At 54.5% G+C, this 14,344-nt stretch overlaps 1 protein-coding gene across 15 annotated transcripts in view; it reads right to left on the bottom strand.

Annotated features, from left to right (window-relative positions):
• Window positions 1-14,344, bottom strand: part of CACNA1C (calcium voltage-gated channel subunit alpha1 C) — a 459,914-nt gene that overhangs the window by 331,878 nt on the left and 113,692 nt on the right. For all 15 annotated transcript variants that reach the window (XM_061418379.1, XM_061418380.1, XM_061418378.1 and 12 more), the window contains exons 2-3: window positions 11,931-12,252; window positions 8,249-8,354 (exon numbers count right to left, since the gene is read on the bottom strand). In XM_061418379.1, the coding sequence (XP_061274363.1) occupies window positions 8,249-8,354; window positions 11,931-12,252 (428 nt within the window). The remainder of the gene's footprint in view (window positions 1-8,248; window positions 8,355-11,930; window positions 12,253-14,344) is intronic.

Raw genomic sequence — 14,344 nt, 5'->3', positions numbered from 1 at the left:
GAAGTATATCCTTGAGAGAAATGGAAATGTATATCTACACAAAACTTGTACATAAATGGTCATAGCAACATTATGCATAATAGCCAAAAAGAATTAACAATCCAAATGTCCATCAACCGAGGAATAGATAAAATGTTGCTTGTCTACACAATGAGGTATTACTTGGCAATAAAAGAAAATGAAATACTGAAAAAAAAAAAGAAAAGAAAACAATTATTCTGAGGGACTTCCTCGGTGGTCCAGTGGTTAAGTCCCAATGCATGACGCCTGGGTTCCATGCCTGGTCAGGGAACTAGACCCCACGTGGTGCATGGTGTGGCCAAAAAATAAATAAATAATGCATGTTGTCGTTCAGTCGCTCAGTCGTGTCCAAGTCTTTTTGACCCCATGGACGACAGCACACCAGGCTTCCCTCTCCTCTACTATCTCCCGGAGTTTGCTGAAGTAATGCACACTCCCACTGAAAAATAATTCGGGCAGTAATCCTCCTGATTACAGGATAAAAATGACTGAAATTTTTTTGTTACAAATATTAACATTTACTAAAAATGCCTGGCTACAGGGAGAAAAAGATGACTTTGGCACCTGTGGATTTCAAGTTGTCCTCAGAGGTAAGAAATGACATCAGACAGCATCTTCCCAACAGTAAGGCACCCTGAAAATGCAGAAACTTTTTGCATATAATTGAGTTTCCTGCTGAACAGTTTCCACAAAGTGGTAGAGAGGTCTGCTCAGTTCTGTTCTGCTCTGGCCTCTGGGAACCCCCTCCTTATACCTGAGGACAGGTGTGACCATCCTTCTAGCAGCCACACCTGTCTCTTCCTCCTCACCCCTCATCCGTCTGACACCGCAAGCGTAAGTTCCATGATTTAGGGGTTAAATTTCGGCAGGATTAAAAATCCCACCATCGACCCTAGAACATTTTTTTTCAATCACGGTTTAAGAGATTTTGTGATATAGTCCTTCCTTCCAGGCCAGTGAGCAATCATTAGTTTGGGCTTTGTTCTTTTAGTAGTATAAGTAAAATATTAACTTATAACAAACGTAGTCTCATACCCAAATGTCAATATTTTAGAGGCCAATTACAATTGAATAATTCATTTTTCAATTAGGTGCTGTGACCTCTCTCCCTTAAAATGATGCCTCACGAGGGCATCTGCCATAAGTGGGGCTGCGCCGTATACAGCAGGCACCCAGTAAGGATTTTTGGTGAATGAATTCCCATCACCCCAAGAATGGTCCTAGACTGGGCTCTGGGAAGCTGTGTTTACATGTCAAAGCTGTACCTTCTGTGTGGAGTCCTGGCTCCTCTTCTGACTTGGAATCTTGCTCCTCCCACCATCAGTCTAGCAGACTCCCCACAGGCTTCAGGTTTCACTCAAGAGCAGTTTCTCCAGGAAAACCTCTTCTATCGGTTTTCCACCCCAGTTCACACACATCACTGCTTTCAGGGCCTTTGTTAATCATCTTAGAATCTCAGATGCCTATGTTCAGCCCCTCACTGCCCCTTCTGCCCAGGGGCAACTAGGAGCAAGGCTCCTAAGAAGCCAGGATCAAGGTTATCAGACCAACAAATTACGGGAAGAAACTTTATCACAATGAGCTCTTCCTACGCGCACACCGTGGGACCTGCTGACCCAGCACCAAGCCTATGGGATGGGCAGCCCACAGTGAGGGCCAGCGCCCAGCAGACAGGCGCCCACAGCTGCCGGGGTCCCTAGGAATCCCATGGGGGCACTCCAGACCCCAGCTGCAGGGACCCACAGAGTCCCCCACCCTCCCAACGGCCTGACAGCAGGCTCAACCCTTGGCACATCCAAGGGCACCACAGTCCCAAGAAACGACGCGACCTGTTCAGAAATTCCTTTGAAGGATCCAGGGGTTTGGATTTTATATTCAAGAAAGGCTTTCCTCAAATATATTTAAATTCAAAGGAGCTGGGTGCAGGAAAGGCTTCCATCACATACAGTGTGAGTGTACATAGGGAGCGTTTTCCCCCCGAACGAACGCAGGTGGATAAAAATGGGGCAAGGGGTGTCACGCGCTTAGACTTCAAAGCTTCGGCCGCTGGCAAGTGGGCAGCAGGCAGTGCCCGTCTCTGAAACTGTGGGGAGGAGGAGCCCCCGCACTCAGGGCTCTGTCCAGGAGCACTCACCACCACTGGAGATGCCTGGTCCCCAGGGCAGCCACCCAGCCACCCTGGCCTCCCTGCACGGCCCAGCCTCTCTTCCAAGGGCCTAGTCCTCAGGACAAGCTTCCTACACTGCAGGTGTTTCTAAACCTGCACCATTTGTGATGGAGAGGTGGGGTGGCACCCTCTGCCTGGTCCAGGGAACCCCTGCCTGATGAACACACAAGGTAGCTGTCTCTTGACGGTTGAGGACACGTGCCTGCATCCACACCCTGATGCTTGCGTTTCCAGGGTAGACCATGTCCCTTCTCTGAGAGCCAGTGTCCTTATCTGTGAAATGGGATGACAGGAGGCCTCACAGGGTCACTGCGATGCCCTAATCACCCTGACCCACACAACACTTCGGTGTCTGCACGTGGAACAAAGACATTACCACTGAGTTAGAGATACCACGTCCTATGACAGTCATCTGTGCAACCCTGCTTACCCCAGCATTTACCATTTTTATTTTGCAACAGAACCTAGTTGATTTTTTAAAACACCAGTTAATGCTGCCACAGGCGGGGCGAGGTGTTGGGACGGGCGCTTTATCTCCGAGGATTCTTCCCACCCCCTCCTATCCTCACAGTCATGCACGTTCAGGGGAACAGGGGCCACCACCCCCACACATGAGTCCACGTGACACTTGGCCCCCTCTCGCCAGTCACTTTGCTTCTCTGAACTAAAAGGACGCCATCTGGCAGGCTCCGTCCACTCCCCGTCCACTCACTCAACAAATATTTATCAAGAGCCTGGCGGGTGCCAGTCCCTGCCCAAGGCACTGGGGACAGAGCAGCTTCCTGGGATGAATTCTCCACCCTGAAGTAAACAAGTAAACAGACGTGACCATTTACTGTAGTGGGGATTAGAAGCAGTGTTTGCAGAGCACTGGCGCCTGCTGGTCACTTGCAAAAGGGAATTGTTATGACTAAGCAGGTCTCCCGGCCCCACCTGCCGGAAGAGACACAAACAGAAAGGTTCAGTGACTGAGGGGAGCACCCCCCTGCCCCTCACCTGGGTCAGTCCCTCTCTCCCCTGGTCAGCGCTGCAGGCCTGGCTCCAGAATGGCTCATAGGCTGTAGCTGCACCGGGTCCCACCCAGACCAGCTCAGCAGACCCCAGGGCAGGGCTGGGGTTGGGGGGTCGGTTGCCTCAGTGAAGCGTCTCCCCGAGGCCCTTGTTAGGAGCTGGGCTGAGCCCCGAGCCACCCTGTCTACACCCCCACCTTGAGCACCCACACACAAGATCAGCTGCGATGCGGGCCACCTGCCATCACCTGTCCGTGGGTTTCCCACACGTGGGGACCACACGCCAACCCCGACTCTCATCTACCGGATGCATGCAAGCCCCACAGAAACGTCTCGCCTTCTAGTAGACCTGACGGTGCAAGAAGGCTCAGCTTACTGCAGGAGGACCAGGGCCTGAGCCCACATCTCTGCTTGCTTCCCAAACACACCCAAAACACCCTGACGCATCCTAAATATAGGCCATGGGGTATCCTCAGCCCAGTGCAGCCTGGAAGGGGACCCCACAGGCTCGGGCAAGACCTGGCTCCCGAGCTGACCAGCAGGGACTGGGGTTGTTCCAAACATGGTCCCTGCAGGGTGAGTTGTGGTGGGGGGCTGTCCCTCAGGGACCCTTCTTTAGCCCTGAGGCCTCTCTGCCTCTCTCCCTGTGTGATGAGACCCGCGAGTGGGCAGCCCAGATATCCTCTGTGGGTGAGGGTTCCAGAAACCAAGAGCCTGTGTGTCTCGTTGCCCACAAAAGCTCTCCCAAAGGGCCCTGTGGGACCTGCATCCAGGACCAGACAGAGGGCCCCAGGCTCGGGCTGTGAGCTCTCCAACCAGCACACACAGCCTCTGCTGGCACCTTAATGGCCCCCAGGCCTGAGCTCACCATCCTTACAGCCAGTTGGGGCCGCCCCATCTCACAGCATAAATGGGAAACTGGAAAGGCCCGCCTTCTCCCCGACACTTGGGCCCTTCTGCTGAGCCCATTCCCCCCGCCCCAGCCCCCATGTTTCCTCCTCTGGCCTCTCCTCTGCCCCTCGCCCCTCTGGAACTTCCTGGTTCTGGCTTCAGAAAGCCCAACACAGCCCTGTTGTCTGCACAAGGTCAGTCGCCAAATATATTCTCTTAATATTCCAACACAATCCAAGTCTGAGCTGACTTTAGGGTCTGTTGGGAGCTGGGAGTTTTCCACACGCGATGAGTCCACCCTGCCAGCAACAGAGCTCAGGAGACCTCGTCCAATTTACCTGTAGGGCAGCGGCCACCGGCGAGGGCATGGGGGGGTTCACACACTATTTCTACAAGATGCTCTGCGTGGCAGGTCACACTGCCAGCAACAAGGCTGTGAATAATGCGGAAAGAAGCGCCATGTCACGGGCCTGTTCACATTTCCTTCTGCTCCACTAGCACCAGGAAAAGATAACAAAGATGACGGATTTGGGTGCAACGGTGTATGTTAGATGGAGCATAAAACAAACAGGCTTTTACTTAAATAATGAGAAAAAGATCTTTAAAAAAAATTCCATACTGAAACACTTTTCATCTCCTGGAAAGAGAAAAAAAAGCAAAGTGCTAGGAAAATAAACCAGGGTTGTATCAAGCAGGTTGCAGGGGGAAGGAGCTGGGCAGAAGGAAGGAAGGAAGTCGAGAGCAGGAGGGCAGCTGTGGGCCCGCAGGTGTCAGGGGGACCCCCTCCTTCTGGACAGTGAGGGGCTTTGCTAAGTGAGTTATTCTTGGACCCGACAGAGGACACATCTCTGGGCAGCTGACTTGTCTCTTTCTGTCTGGACCCTATAGAGAGCCATGGGGAGAGGGCAAGCTGACAGGGCCCCACTTGCAAGAGGGCAAACATTTGGGTCGCTTTTCCCAAAAAGCAGCCGGTGATGCCCAGCAGCAGGGGTGCCAGGCGGGCGAGTTAAACCCATGGACTCTGAGCCCTGCGGGCTCACACTGTAGCTGCTCCCCGCCCCACCCGAGGGGATCCACAGGCTCTGAGGTGCCAGGCCCTCTGCTGTAGGTGCAGTATCGCCTCTGTCTCTGAGTGGGACTCTGCAACTGCAGTTTCTCGTTCTAAAAAAGCCATGAGAGTCATGGGAGGTTGTCAAGCTTCCTTTCAGGGGCCCTTCAGTGATTTGGGGGCCACATTCTGGGCCCCCAAGGGGGGGACAAGGGGACAGCTTTGGTCCTCAAAGCTCCACAAAGAGCCGCACGCACCCCTGCTTCAGGGTTCCAGAGGCTATAGACATGACCCAAGGCCCCTGCTCTGCCCGGCGCCCCAGCCCACTCTCCGCACTGTCGGCCTAGAGCTGCCAGCCAGGTGAGTGTGAACCACCCCCCGCCGTCTCCTATGGGTTTAAATCTCTCTTTCTCGAGCCTGGAAGACTCGGCTCTTGCCATCTCCCTCGACTTTCAGGCGGAACCTCCCTGGTGGCCCCGCGGCGCCTCCTGTCCACCTGCCCCAGCCCTCCCCTGCACCTGCCACAGATGTTCAGAGCCGGGCCTGGGGCTCCTTCAGCCTTCCCCACCTCGCCCAGCAGGGAAGTGTCCCTGGAGTCCCGCCTGACACCTGCCCTCTGCAGTCTCCTCCTGCTCCATCCACAGGCTCCTCGGTCACTGGCCCTCATCCCGGCCCCTTAAAGCTGACCTCCTGGCTGAAGGCATCTCTTGCCCGCCCCTCACCCAGTGAGAGGAATTTTCAAAATGTGTGTCTGTGTAGGTGTGTGTTTCTGTGTGTCTGTGTACATGTACATGTGTCCGTGTACATGTGTGACTGTGTATACATGTGTGACTGTGTGTCTGTGTACATGTATGTGTGCCTGTGTGTATATGCATGCATCTGTGTATATGTCTATGTGTGTATCTGTTTGACTGTGTGTGTACATGTATGCGTGTCTGTGTCTCTATATGTGTGATTATGAGTATCTGTGTATAGTGTGACTGTGTGTATATGTGCTTGTGTCTGTGTAGATGATGTAGATGTGTGGCTGTGTGTGTACATGTATGTGTGTAGATGTGTGTCTGTGTGTGTGTGTGTCTGTGAGTGTATCTGTGTGTCTGTGTGACTGTGTGTGTCTGTGTACATGTATGTGTGTCTGTGTCTGATATATGTGTGACTGTGTGTACCTGTGTATATGTGTGTGTGTCTCTGTATATATATTTAGGCTGGAGGAAACTCTCCATCATCCGGGCACATTCCCCTACTTTACAGTCACTGCCCAACCCAGGGCTTTAGAGAGATAGCAACTGCCTTAGCAACTAGAACCCCCTCTCAGCTCCCACATTCTCTGGTGTACCCCAATTCCTAGTATAAGGTCCCCCAAGTCCTGGCTGCCCCCAACGCCTCCCCTCCACCACATGGGCTCACCCTCATGGGGGAAGACGGAAGACGGACCAGTGGTGCAGCCTGGACTAGCTTGGGCTTGCAGGGGTCACCCTTTACTCACAGCAGTTTTACTGAGGTACAACTTACAACCAGGAAATCTGCCCATTGTGAGGGTACAACTTACATACAGTTGTATGACCATCACCACTGCCTAGTTTCAGAGCTTGTCCATCACCCTGTGGAGTGATTTTAAAACCATGGTCCCTCTGCTCCAGCCCGGAGGACATCCTAGGATCACTTGCTCTCCAGCCCAGCGTGAGGAGGGGCCAGCAGCACTCAGCCACCCAGAGCACCCACCTGTACACTCCCCACCCTCATGGACTCTGGGTGAGGGGCCATCCCTGGGACCTAAGATGACAGCAACCTTCTCTGAGCCTCGGTCCAGAGTCGACCCAAAGCGTCACTGGCTGCCAAACAGGCCTCGGAGTCTTTTTCTAAATTGCAGATTAACTGAGAGGCTGTAGAGTTTCACGGAGGGTGGGGTTTGGGGGATGCGGTTATGTGATATGACACTGGGAGAAGAGGTGGCACCAAGGAAGGCCCTGCTTTTTCCGGGGGCCTCTGGAACACCCCTGGTGTGTTTCTTTTGACACAGCAAAGAGCTCCTGCCTGCTGACACAAGGTCGCACCTCGGCAGGCCACGTGGACTTGGGCTCTGCTTGCCATGTCATCACTCAGCTCGCCAGCCAGCTCTGGAGCCTGACCCCACACACAGCCCAGGCTCCCTGAGACAACCAGGCAAAGGCTGCAAAGTCCAAACAGGCATCAGACACACTAGCTGCAGGGGCCCAAGAAAATGTCAAAGACTAAAAAGCACAAGAATTGATTACCCCGTGATATCAAGAGAGGCTGGCGACAGGAGAAGGAGGCCCTGGTACTCTCCTGTTTCTTCCAGAAACAACCACCAACTGTCCCCTGTCACTAACTACAGGAAGCTGCCAACGACCCGGGAGATGCACTTTGTGGGGTCACGTGAGAAGCTCTGGAGTCCTGGCAGGGGAGGGGAGAGGCAGGACTTCCCCCCCGAGCCGGCGGGCGGCCCAGGATCCCGGGGCGCCTGGTGGGGCCAGCTGCATTCCACAGCCCCCTCTGTGCCCAGACGGCTTTGTGATGACTTCAGGCTCAGCGCAAAGTAAACACTCTCCACGCTTTTTCCATGGACACGTTCTAACCCCAAACTGCCAGCACTGGCCTCCCGACCATCCAGATGGAAAGCCGCCTTTCCCAAGAACATAAAACCTTCTTAACTAAATAGTCCATCTTGGCTGCAAAAGCAAACTTTCCTATAAGCTTCCTAGAAATTACTTCTCGAGCACTGAGCCTACGAATCACCTGAGCAAAGCCCCCTCAGTGGAATGACGGCCCGGGGAGCAAACGCGATGGAGGATCCAGAAGGCACACTCACTCCAGCAGACACCTGCCCTTCCGGGATGCGGGTGGAAAGAGCACCCACGGGCCACTGCCCAGAACTCACACTCGCGTGCATCCTGCTCCCAACTGCCTGACCGCAACAGTCTTTCTCACAACAGGCTGAGATAAGACAGGTGCTGATGTGAATAAAGAGGCCTTGACATCCAAGCTCAGCCGGCTTTTGTAACATCAAGCATGTTCCAGCTCGAATCCACGTGGTCCAAGCTTAGCCCCCACTGCCATTGTGCAGAGGCAGGCACACGGCGGTGCACTTACCAGGTTGGAATTCGTGGCGTTGGAGTCGTCCTCTGGGAAGGGAATATAGATCGCTAAGGCCACACAATTGGCAAAAATAGTCAGTAAAATAATGATTTCAAATGGCCTGGGGAGAGGGAGTTAAGGAATTAATGCCACAGGAAGCACCAGTGAAACACACACACACACACACACACACATATATATATATTTAAATGAATCGGAGATCCATAAGAATTTTGTTTAAACAATACATTCCAAGCCCCTTGTGTTCTGAAAAGAAACATATGCCTTTTTAAGTGCTTCTAATGGGGCCCCGCCAAAATTTTTCCTAATATGTCAAAAGCAGTGGAGGCCAGTCGCGTGCCAGAGTAAACACAGATTTCTAAAACTTTTTTCCCTTCTTTTATTTATTTAGATTGCACTGGACTTCATTTTCTCTCATGTGTGCCGGGACTCGCCCCCGCCCACCCCTTCCTGGGCCGCCCTGCCCGCGGGCTCGCCCGCCTGCACTGGGGGCCCGACGAGGCTTGGCTTGAAACAGGCAGACCCTGGGGGGCTCAAGGCAGAGACTTGACTTTGACTCTCCAGCGAAATTTGGAGATAATACTTTCAATCTTTTAAGTTGAAGTTCAGAGTCTCTTTTTTTTTCTTCCTCCTTATTCTCTGACAGCTTCCAGAGAGCCTGAAGGTGGCCAGGGGCTCTGGACCCCAGCAGCAGGGCAGCATGAGCTGTGCGGGTTGGGGGCAGCAGCTGGGTGCAGGGGTCTCTTCCATCTACTCAGGTCCTGCTTTCGGGGGTGGGGGTGGGGTGGCCTGTGTCCCAGGGTCTCCTGACTTGCTGCGGGTTGTGCTGGGGTTTGGAGGGCGTGGGGATAAGCCAAGCTTCACTCCCCAACCCTCAAGGAGGTCCCTGTGCCTGGATCTCTGCATCAAAATATCAGGCAGATGCAAAAATGAACAATTGTGACCATACACCTTCTGCCCTGCACCCTTGATGGAAGGCCATGGGGTGGGGAGTGGGGGCACTTCAGAGGAAGGGCCCAGCTCATGCTCTTCCAGCCCCATCTTCCCTCCTCCCCAGTACAGCCACGTTTCCAGCCCAGTCTTTGGAGCCTCACCAGGGGAGGATGAGAAAGAAGGCAGCCATTCCTGGAGGCAGGTGCCGCCTTCATCTCCAGGGAAGCCTGGGCTCGCAGAGCTCGCAAGTCCTGAAGCAGACAGAGGCCTTGGAGATGGCCTGGTCCAAACCCCTGAGGCCCAGGGAGCCAGAGAAACTCCCAAGACCCACAGCAGGCATTGACCTGCCAGGCCAGAACCCAGACCCCTGCCCGCAGAGTCCACTGTCCACTCCTTTGCCATGGACATCCCAGGATCTGAGTTCTCAGGGCAGCTTGGGGCCTGGAAGGAATTGATGATCCTCCAGTTCAGGGCCCCCTGGACACTGTGCTGCCTACGGGTGGGTCCCTCAGCCCTGAGGGCGGAGCTGGTCATTCGCTCACCCAGCATGCCCCCTAAACACGGTCAGTCTTTGTGTCACCTTGCTGTTGAGAAGACCTGCAGCGGGTGCCCAGCCTCCCCACTGGACAGGCAGAAAATAAAGCAGCGTCTCCCAGGGCCGAGCTGGCAAATAGCAGAGTCAGGTCTGAACCAGAGCTCCTGACTCATCTTTTCCATCGTCTTGCTGCCTTTGAGCTGGCCAGGGATGCGTGGGGAGTTGGGATGCTGGTGGGAGGAAGGCTGGGCGCTGATGCTGACCGAAGGCTTGCTCCCTCAGGCCCTGCTCTGACCGCCTTGCTCAAACCGCAGAGTGGTGGGCAGTTGTCACCCCATTCCTACATGGGGGAAGTGAGACACAGAAGGTGACAGGATGCGTCAACTTGCCCAGAGTCACCTCGCTGGGGTAGGATGGGCTCGGACCAGAAAGTCTGGCTCTGAAGTCTGAATTTGTCAGGAGTCTTCTGCACTGATCCACTCTGAAATCATCCCAAGCAACTGTCGCTGCTAAAGTTTTGTGGGAACTTTTTTGGTGGGCCATTTTTCAAGTCTTTATTGAATTGGTTGCACACTGCTTCTACTTTATGGTGTTGTGTCTTTCTCGCTGGGAGGCACGTGGGATCTTAGTTCCCTGACCAAGGATCGAACCCACACCACCTGTCAGAAGGTGAAGTCTTAACCACTGGACAGCCAGGGAAGTCCCACCCTAAGTGTTTTTAGGAGATCGGCTCTTTCAGGCCCCCTCCCATATGGCCTCCTCCCTCTCGCCCTGTCCCCACTCAGCCCAGGCTGGGCATCTTTGTCCCCATCATCTGCCCTGGGGCTCCCCTCTGCAACCAGGACAAGAGCCAGGCCTCACATATCAACCTATCCCCTCCCCACAGGTGAGTGACAGCTGAGTCCAGGTGTCTCCTGCTCTGATGCCCACTGTGAGGTGGGAATTTAGGCCCAGGTCAGGTCCCCTTGGGACCCCACTGAACTGTTGGCCTCCTCCTGACCTCCTGCAAACCGCCCCCCCGCCCCGCCCCCCCACCAGTGCCTTTCTCCTAAACTCTGGACTCATGGAGAGACGGAGCGGAGATGTGAGTTCAGGGCCCCTGGATCTGAATCTCTGGTGTGAGTAGAGCGAGTGCAGCTCCTCCAGGCCCCCTGCCCCACCCTGGACACATGGCCCAGCCACCCCTTCACAGCCCTGACCAAGCGGTGCTGACAGCAGCCCGACGGGGACCCACAGATCCAAGCCTCTGACCCAGGCAGTGGACACCTCAGCCCCGGGACCCCCTGCCCAGTTCTGCAGCTGTGCCGGGCTTAGGCCACCTCCTCTCAAGTGATTTGGGACTTAAGGGGCTCAGGGTTTGACAGAACAAACATTTCTTGCTAAACTGAAATGTTCTTCTCTCTCGAGTCATCTCCTTATACCTTTCATCCACTCCCAAAACTTAGAAATCTTTCCATGGAAAGTCGTCAATGAAACCTAACACCCGCCCTGAACCCTGGGAGACGTGGCAGGCTTACCCGAGTAGCTTCTTCCTAGGAAAACGCCTGGCACTGAGTCCAGGGTTCTAGTCCTGTCTATACCACCCTGCAGGCTCCGTGTCCTCACCAGGAAAGTTGGGGGCACACGCACTCACCCTCAAGGGCCTTCCCATCTCCCTCACCCCACAATTCCTGGGCGGGATTGCTCTGTGAGAGCCCAGCCCTTCAAAGCCTCATCCTCTGCAGCCCATGCCCACCGGGTTCTGTGCAGACACGGGTCTGCGTCACCTCCCAGGCTGCTGGTTCCCAACCCAGCTGCACCTGGAGAGTTCAGCCAGGCCCGGGCAGAGCTCAGACACCTGCGCTTCATCCCAACCCCCAAGGAACACTGATGGACTCGTCCAACCTCACGGAGAGGTCACACGGCTGTGCCAGCCCATAGATCAGGAGGAGGTGACATGTCAACCCACACTGAGTGAGCCCTGAGCAAGCTCAGCCTGGCAAGCGAGGAGAAACAACCCCTTAGTCTTGTTTCCTTAAACACTGCTTTTATATACAGAACAATCCCCATGGAGCTGGCTATACAGGCAGCTTCCCAGGCCCCATCCCCACAGGCTCTGACTCAAGGCTGGGGAGGGCCTAGAACTCTGCATTCCAGCCATACCCAGTGACCGACCCAGTGGTCTGAGAACAACCCGCCGCAGGCCACACAGCTGAGCCCAAAGGATACTTCCACTCGACGATGCTGATGCAGGCCCTCCGGATGGGGTTCTTTAGGGTCAGGCAGAGCAGGGCGCGGGGCGGGCGGGTGGCTGTCGTGCTGCCCTGCTTCTTGGGCTTCCCATACTGCTGCCGTTTCCGCTGCGTGGAGCTGACCGTGGAGATGGTCGCGTTGCCAGCACTGCCCATCAGCTTGGCCTGCCGGGCCGCGTCGATGGCGGCCTGCCAGGACAGGGCGGCCCCCGGTGTGGGGATGTGCTCAGGTGCCAGCCCCGCGGCCGCGTTGGCGTTCATGTTGGCGTGAGCCGGGCGCGGGCTCCCATAGCTGGGACCTGCAGGAGAGGACAGGGACAGTGGTCACTGCGGGGGAGAACCAGGAGCCCTGGCAATGCGATCTGGGCCCCAGACTCGCGAGTATTTTTTTAAAATTTCATTTCAAACCTTTGCAGGAGCTGGGGCGGCAACCCGTGGAAACACCAGTGTGTGACACTGGGTCTGCTCTGGTCCGAGCTCAGCCCAGGTCAGCTGTGTGACCCTGGACACGTCTCTCCCGTCATTTTAAGCGGAAAAGACACGAAATGTATGCATTTCAGCACTTGGGGATCTCAGAAACACAGCAAGAAGAAGAGGATGCAAAAAAGGAGAAATATGCTCTGCAACACGTGGCAGTTAAAATATATACTCATAAGCACACATACAAATATGCTTTGTTTTTGGTTGTTTGTTTAGAATGGTTGTCTAGAGAAGGTGAGGCACAAAATAAAAATAGGATACGGGGACAGGAGAAAAGAATGAATGAATGAGAGCCGCTGCGTGAATCAGTGCTGACAAATGTACAGTGAATTGAAGGATATAGTTCACTCAAATCTCTGCACCTCAGCTCCAAAATAAAAGTAGGAATCATAAATGAAGGGGTTGGACCAAAGCGAGGTGACATCCAGGTACCGCAAACCCGTCTGGCGACGGGTGTTGTTGGATAGGACAGCCGGCAGCTGTGAGGGTTTTAAATCACGACAGCAGGTCCCATGACGTCCCCCCAGTTGAACAATAGGATCTATGCGCCCTCCTGACATAGGTTGGCCTGCTGTGATTCTTTTGGCTCATAAAGTTCAGCAGAGGTGACACAGAGGTGACTTCTAAGGTAAGTGGAAAATCCGAAACGCCAGCCCTGGGCCACCACACTGTGAGGAAGCCCCACCAGCCTATGTGGGGGTGGGGAGTCCTGTCCATCCCGCAGCAACTCCAGCTGTCATCTGACTGCAGCCCCATGACAAGACCCCAAGCCAGAACTGCCCAGGGAGCCCTTCCTGAACTTCTGACCTGCAGAAACTGGAGCAGCCCAGTGTGCGCTACAGAGAGCCACTTGTTCGGGGTGACTTTGTGTAGCATTTGGCGTCTGGGAAATGGCATTGTGTGTAGTGAGTGTGGCCAGGAGGGGATAGAGGGACAGAAATCCTGGGCAGGACCCAGAGTAATCCAGCATAGACGCCTCTGCATGGCTCTGGCTTGTAGGCAACACAAAGCTCCAAGACTGTCCCGGGCCTGGTGGGTTCTCCCCCATCTGCCCACTGACACCAACCCCAAGAAGCCTACAAGGTCCACCAAGAGACTGACCCAGTCTGGGCCCTGGGACAACCTGTGACCTTGAGACTGGCTGCTGGCCAGGCTCTGCAGGATAAGGAGGCACTGCGAGAATGGGGTGATGCTGTGGGCAAAGAGCCTGGCATCTGGAGACCACATCAGTCGCCCGGGAGACAGTGGCCAGAGCCAGGCCAGGGGCACGGACACCACTTGCAAGCCCCCCTCAGTAACCCTCTCCTCTGCATTATGTGCACGGGGTTCTTCCAGGGAAGCTGCTGCTGCCTCTTGGGGCCCCTTCCCCCTCCTCAGGACAGGCTGGACCCAGATGACCACGTGGTCATCCTTCCCATAATCAACTCAGGCTCACCCTGCTAGTTTGCCCTTCAAAGTTACTTTTGCTCCCAGCTGGCCCTCTTGCCTTCACCACCAGCCTTGTCCCCGACAAGTGCCAGTTCAGAGATAAGCACGTGACCCAGCTTAGCCTCAGATCCCAGAGACACTCTGTCCTGGAGACAGATTCTGACAACCGCTGGGCTCCTGCATCCAGCCACACCTGATGCCAGATCCACCTCTGAGCTCTCCAGCTTTATTCCTTAGGTAACTTCACTTGAAAGAGATGAGAATACCAGACCACCTGACCTGCCTCTTGAGAAACCTATATGCAGGTCAGGAAGCAACAGTTAGAACTGGACATGGAACAACAGACTGGTTCCAAATAGGAAAAGGAGTACGTCAAGGCTGTATATTGTCACCCTGCTTATTTAACTTCTATGCAGAGTACATCATGAGAAACGCTGGGCTGGAAGAAGCACAAGCTGGAATCAAGATTGCTGGGAGAAATAT

The sequence above is a fragment of the Bos javanicus genome, chromosome 5 (assembly GCF_032452875.1).
Source record: "Bos javanicus breed banteng chromosome 5, ARS-OSU_banteng_1.0, whole genome shotgun sequence".
In the NCBI taxonomy this organism is placed as follows: Eukaryota; Metazoa; Chordata; class Mammalia; order Artiodactyla; family Bovidae; genus Bos; species Bos javanicus.
The sequence above is the reverse complement of the archived record's forward strand: the minus strand, read 5'-3'. Positions and strand labels throughout refer to the sequence as shown.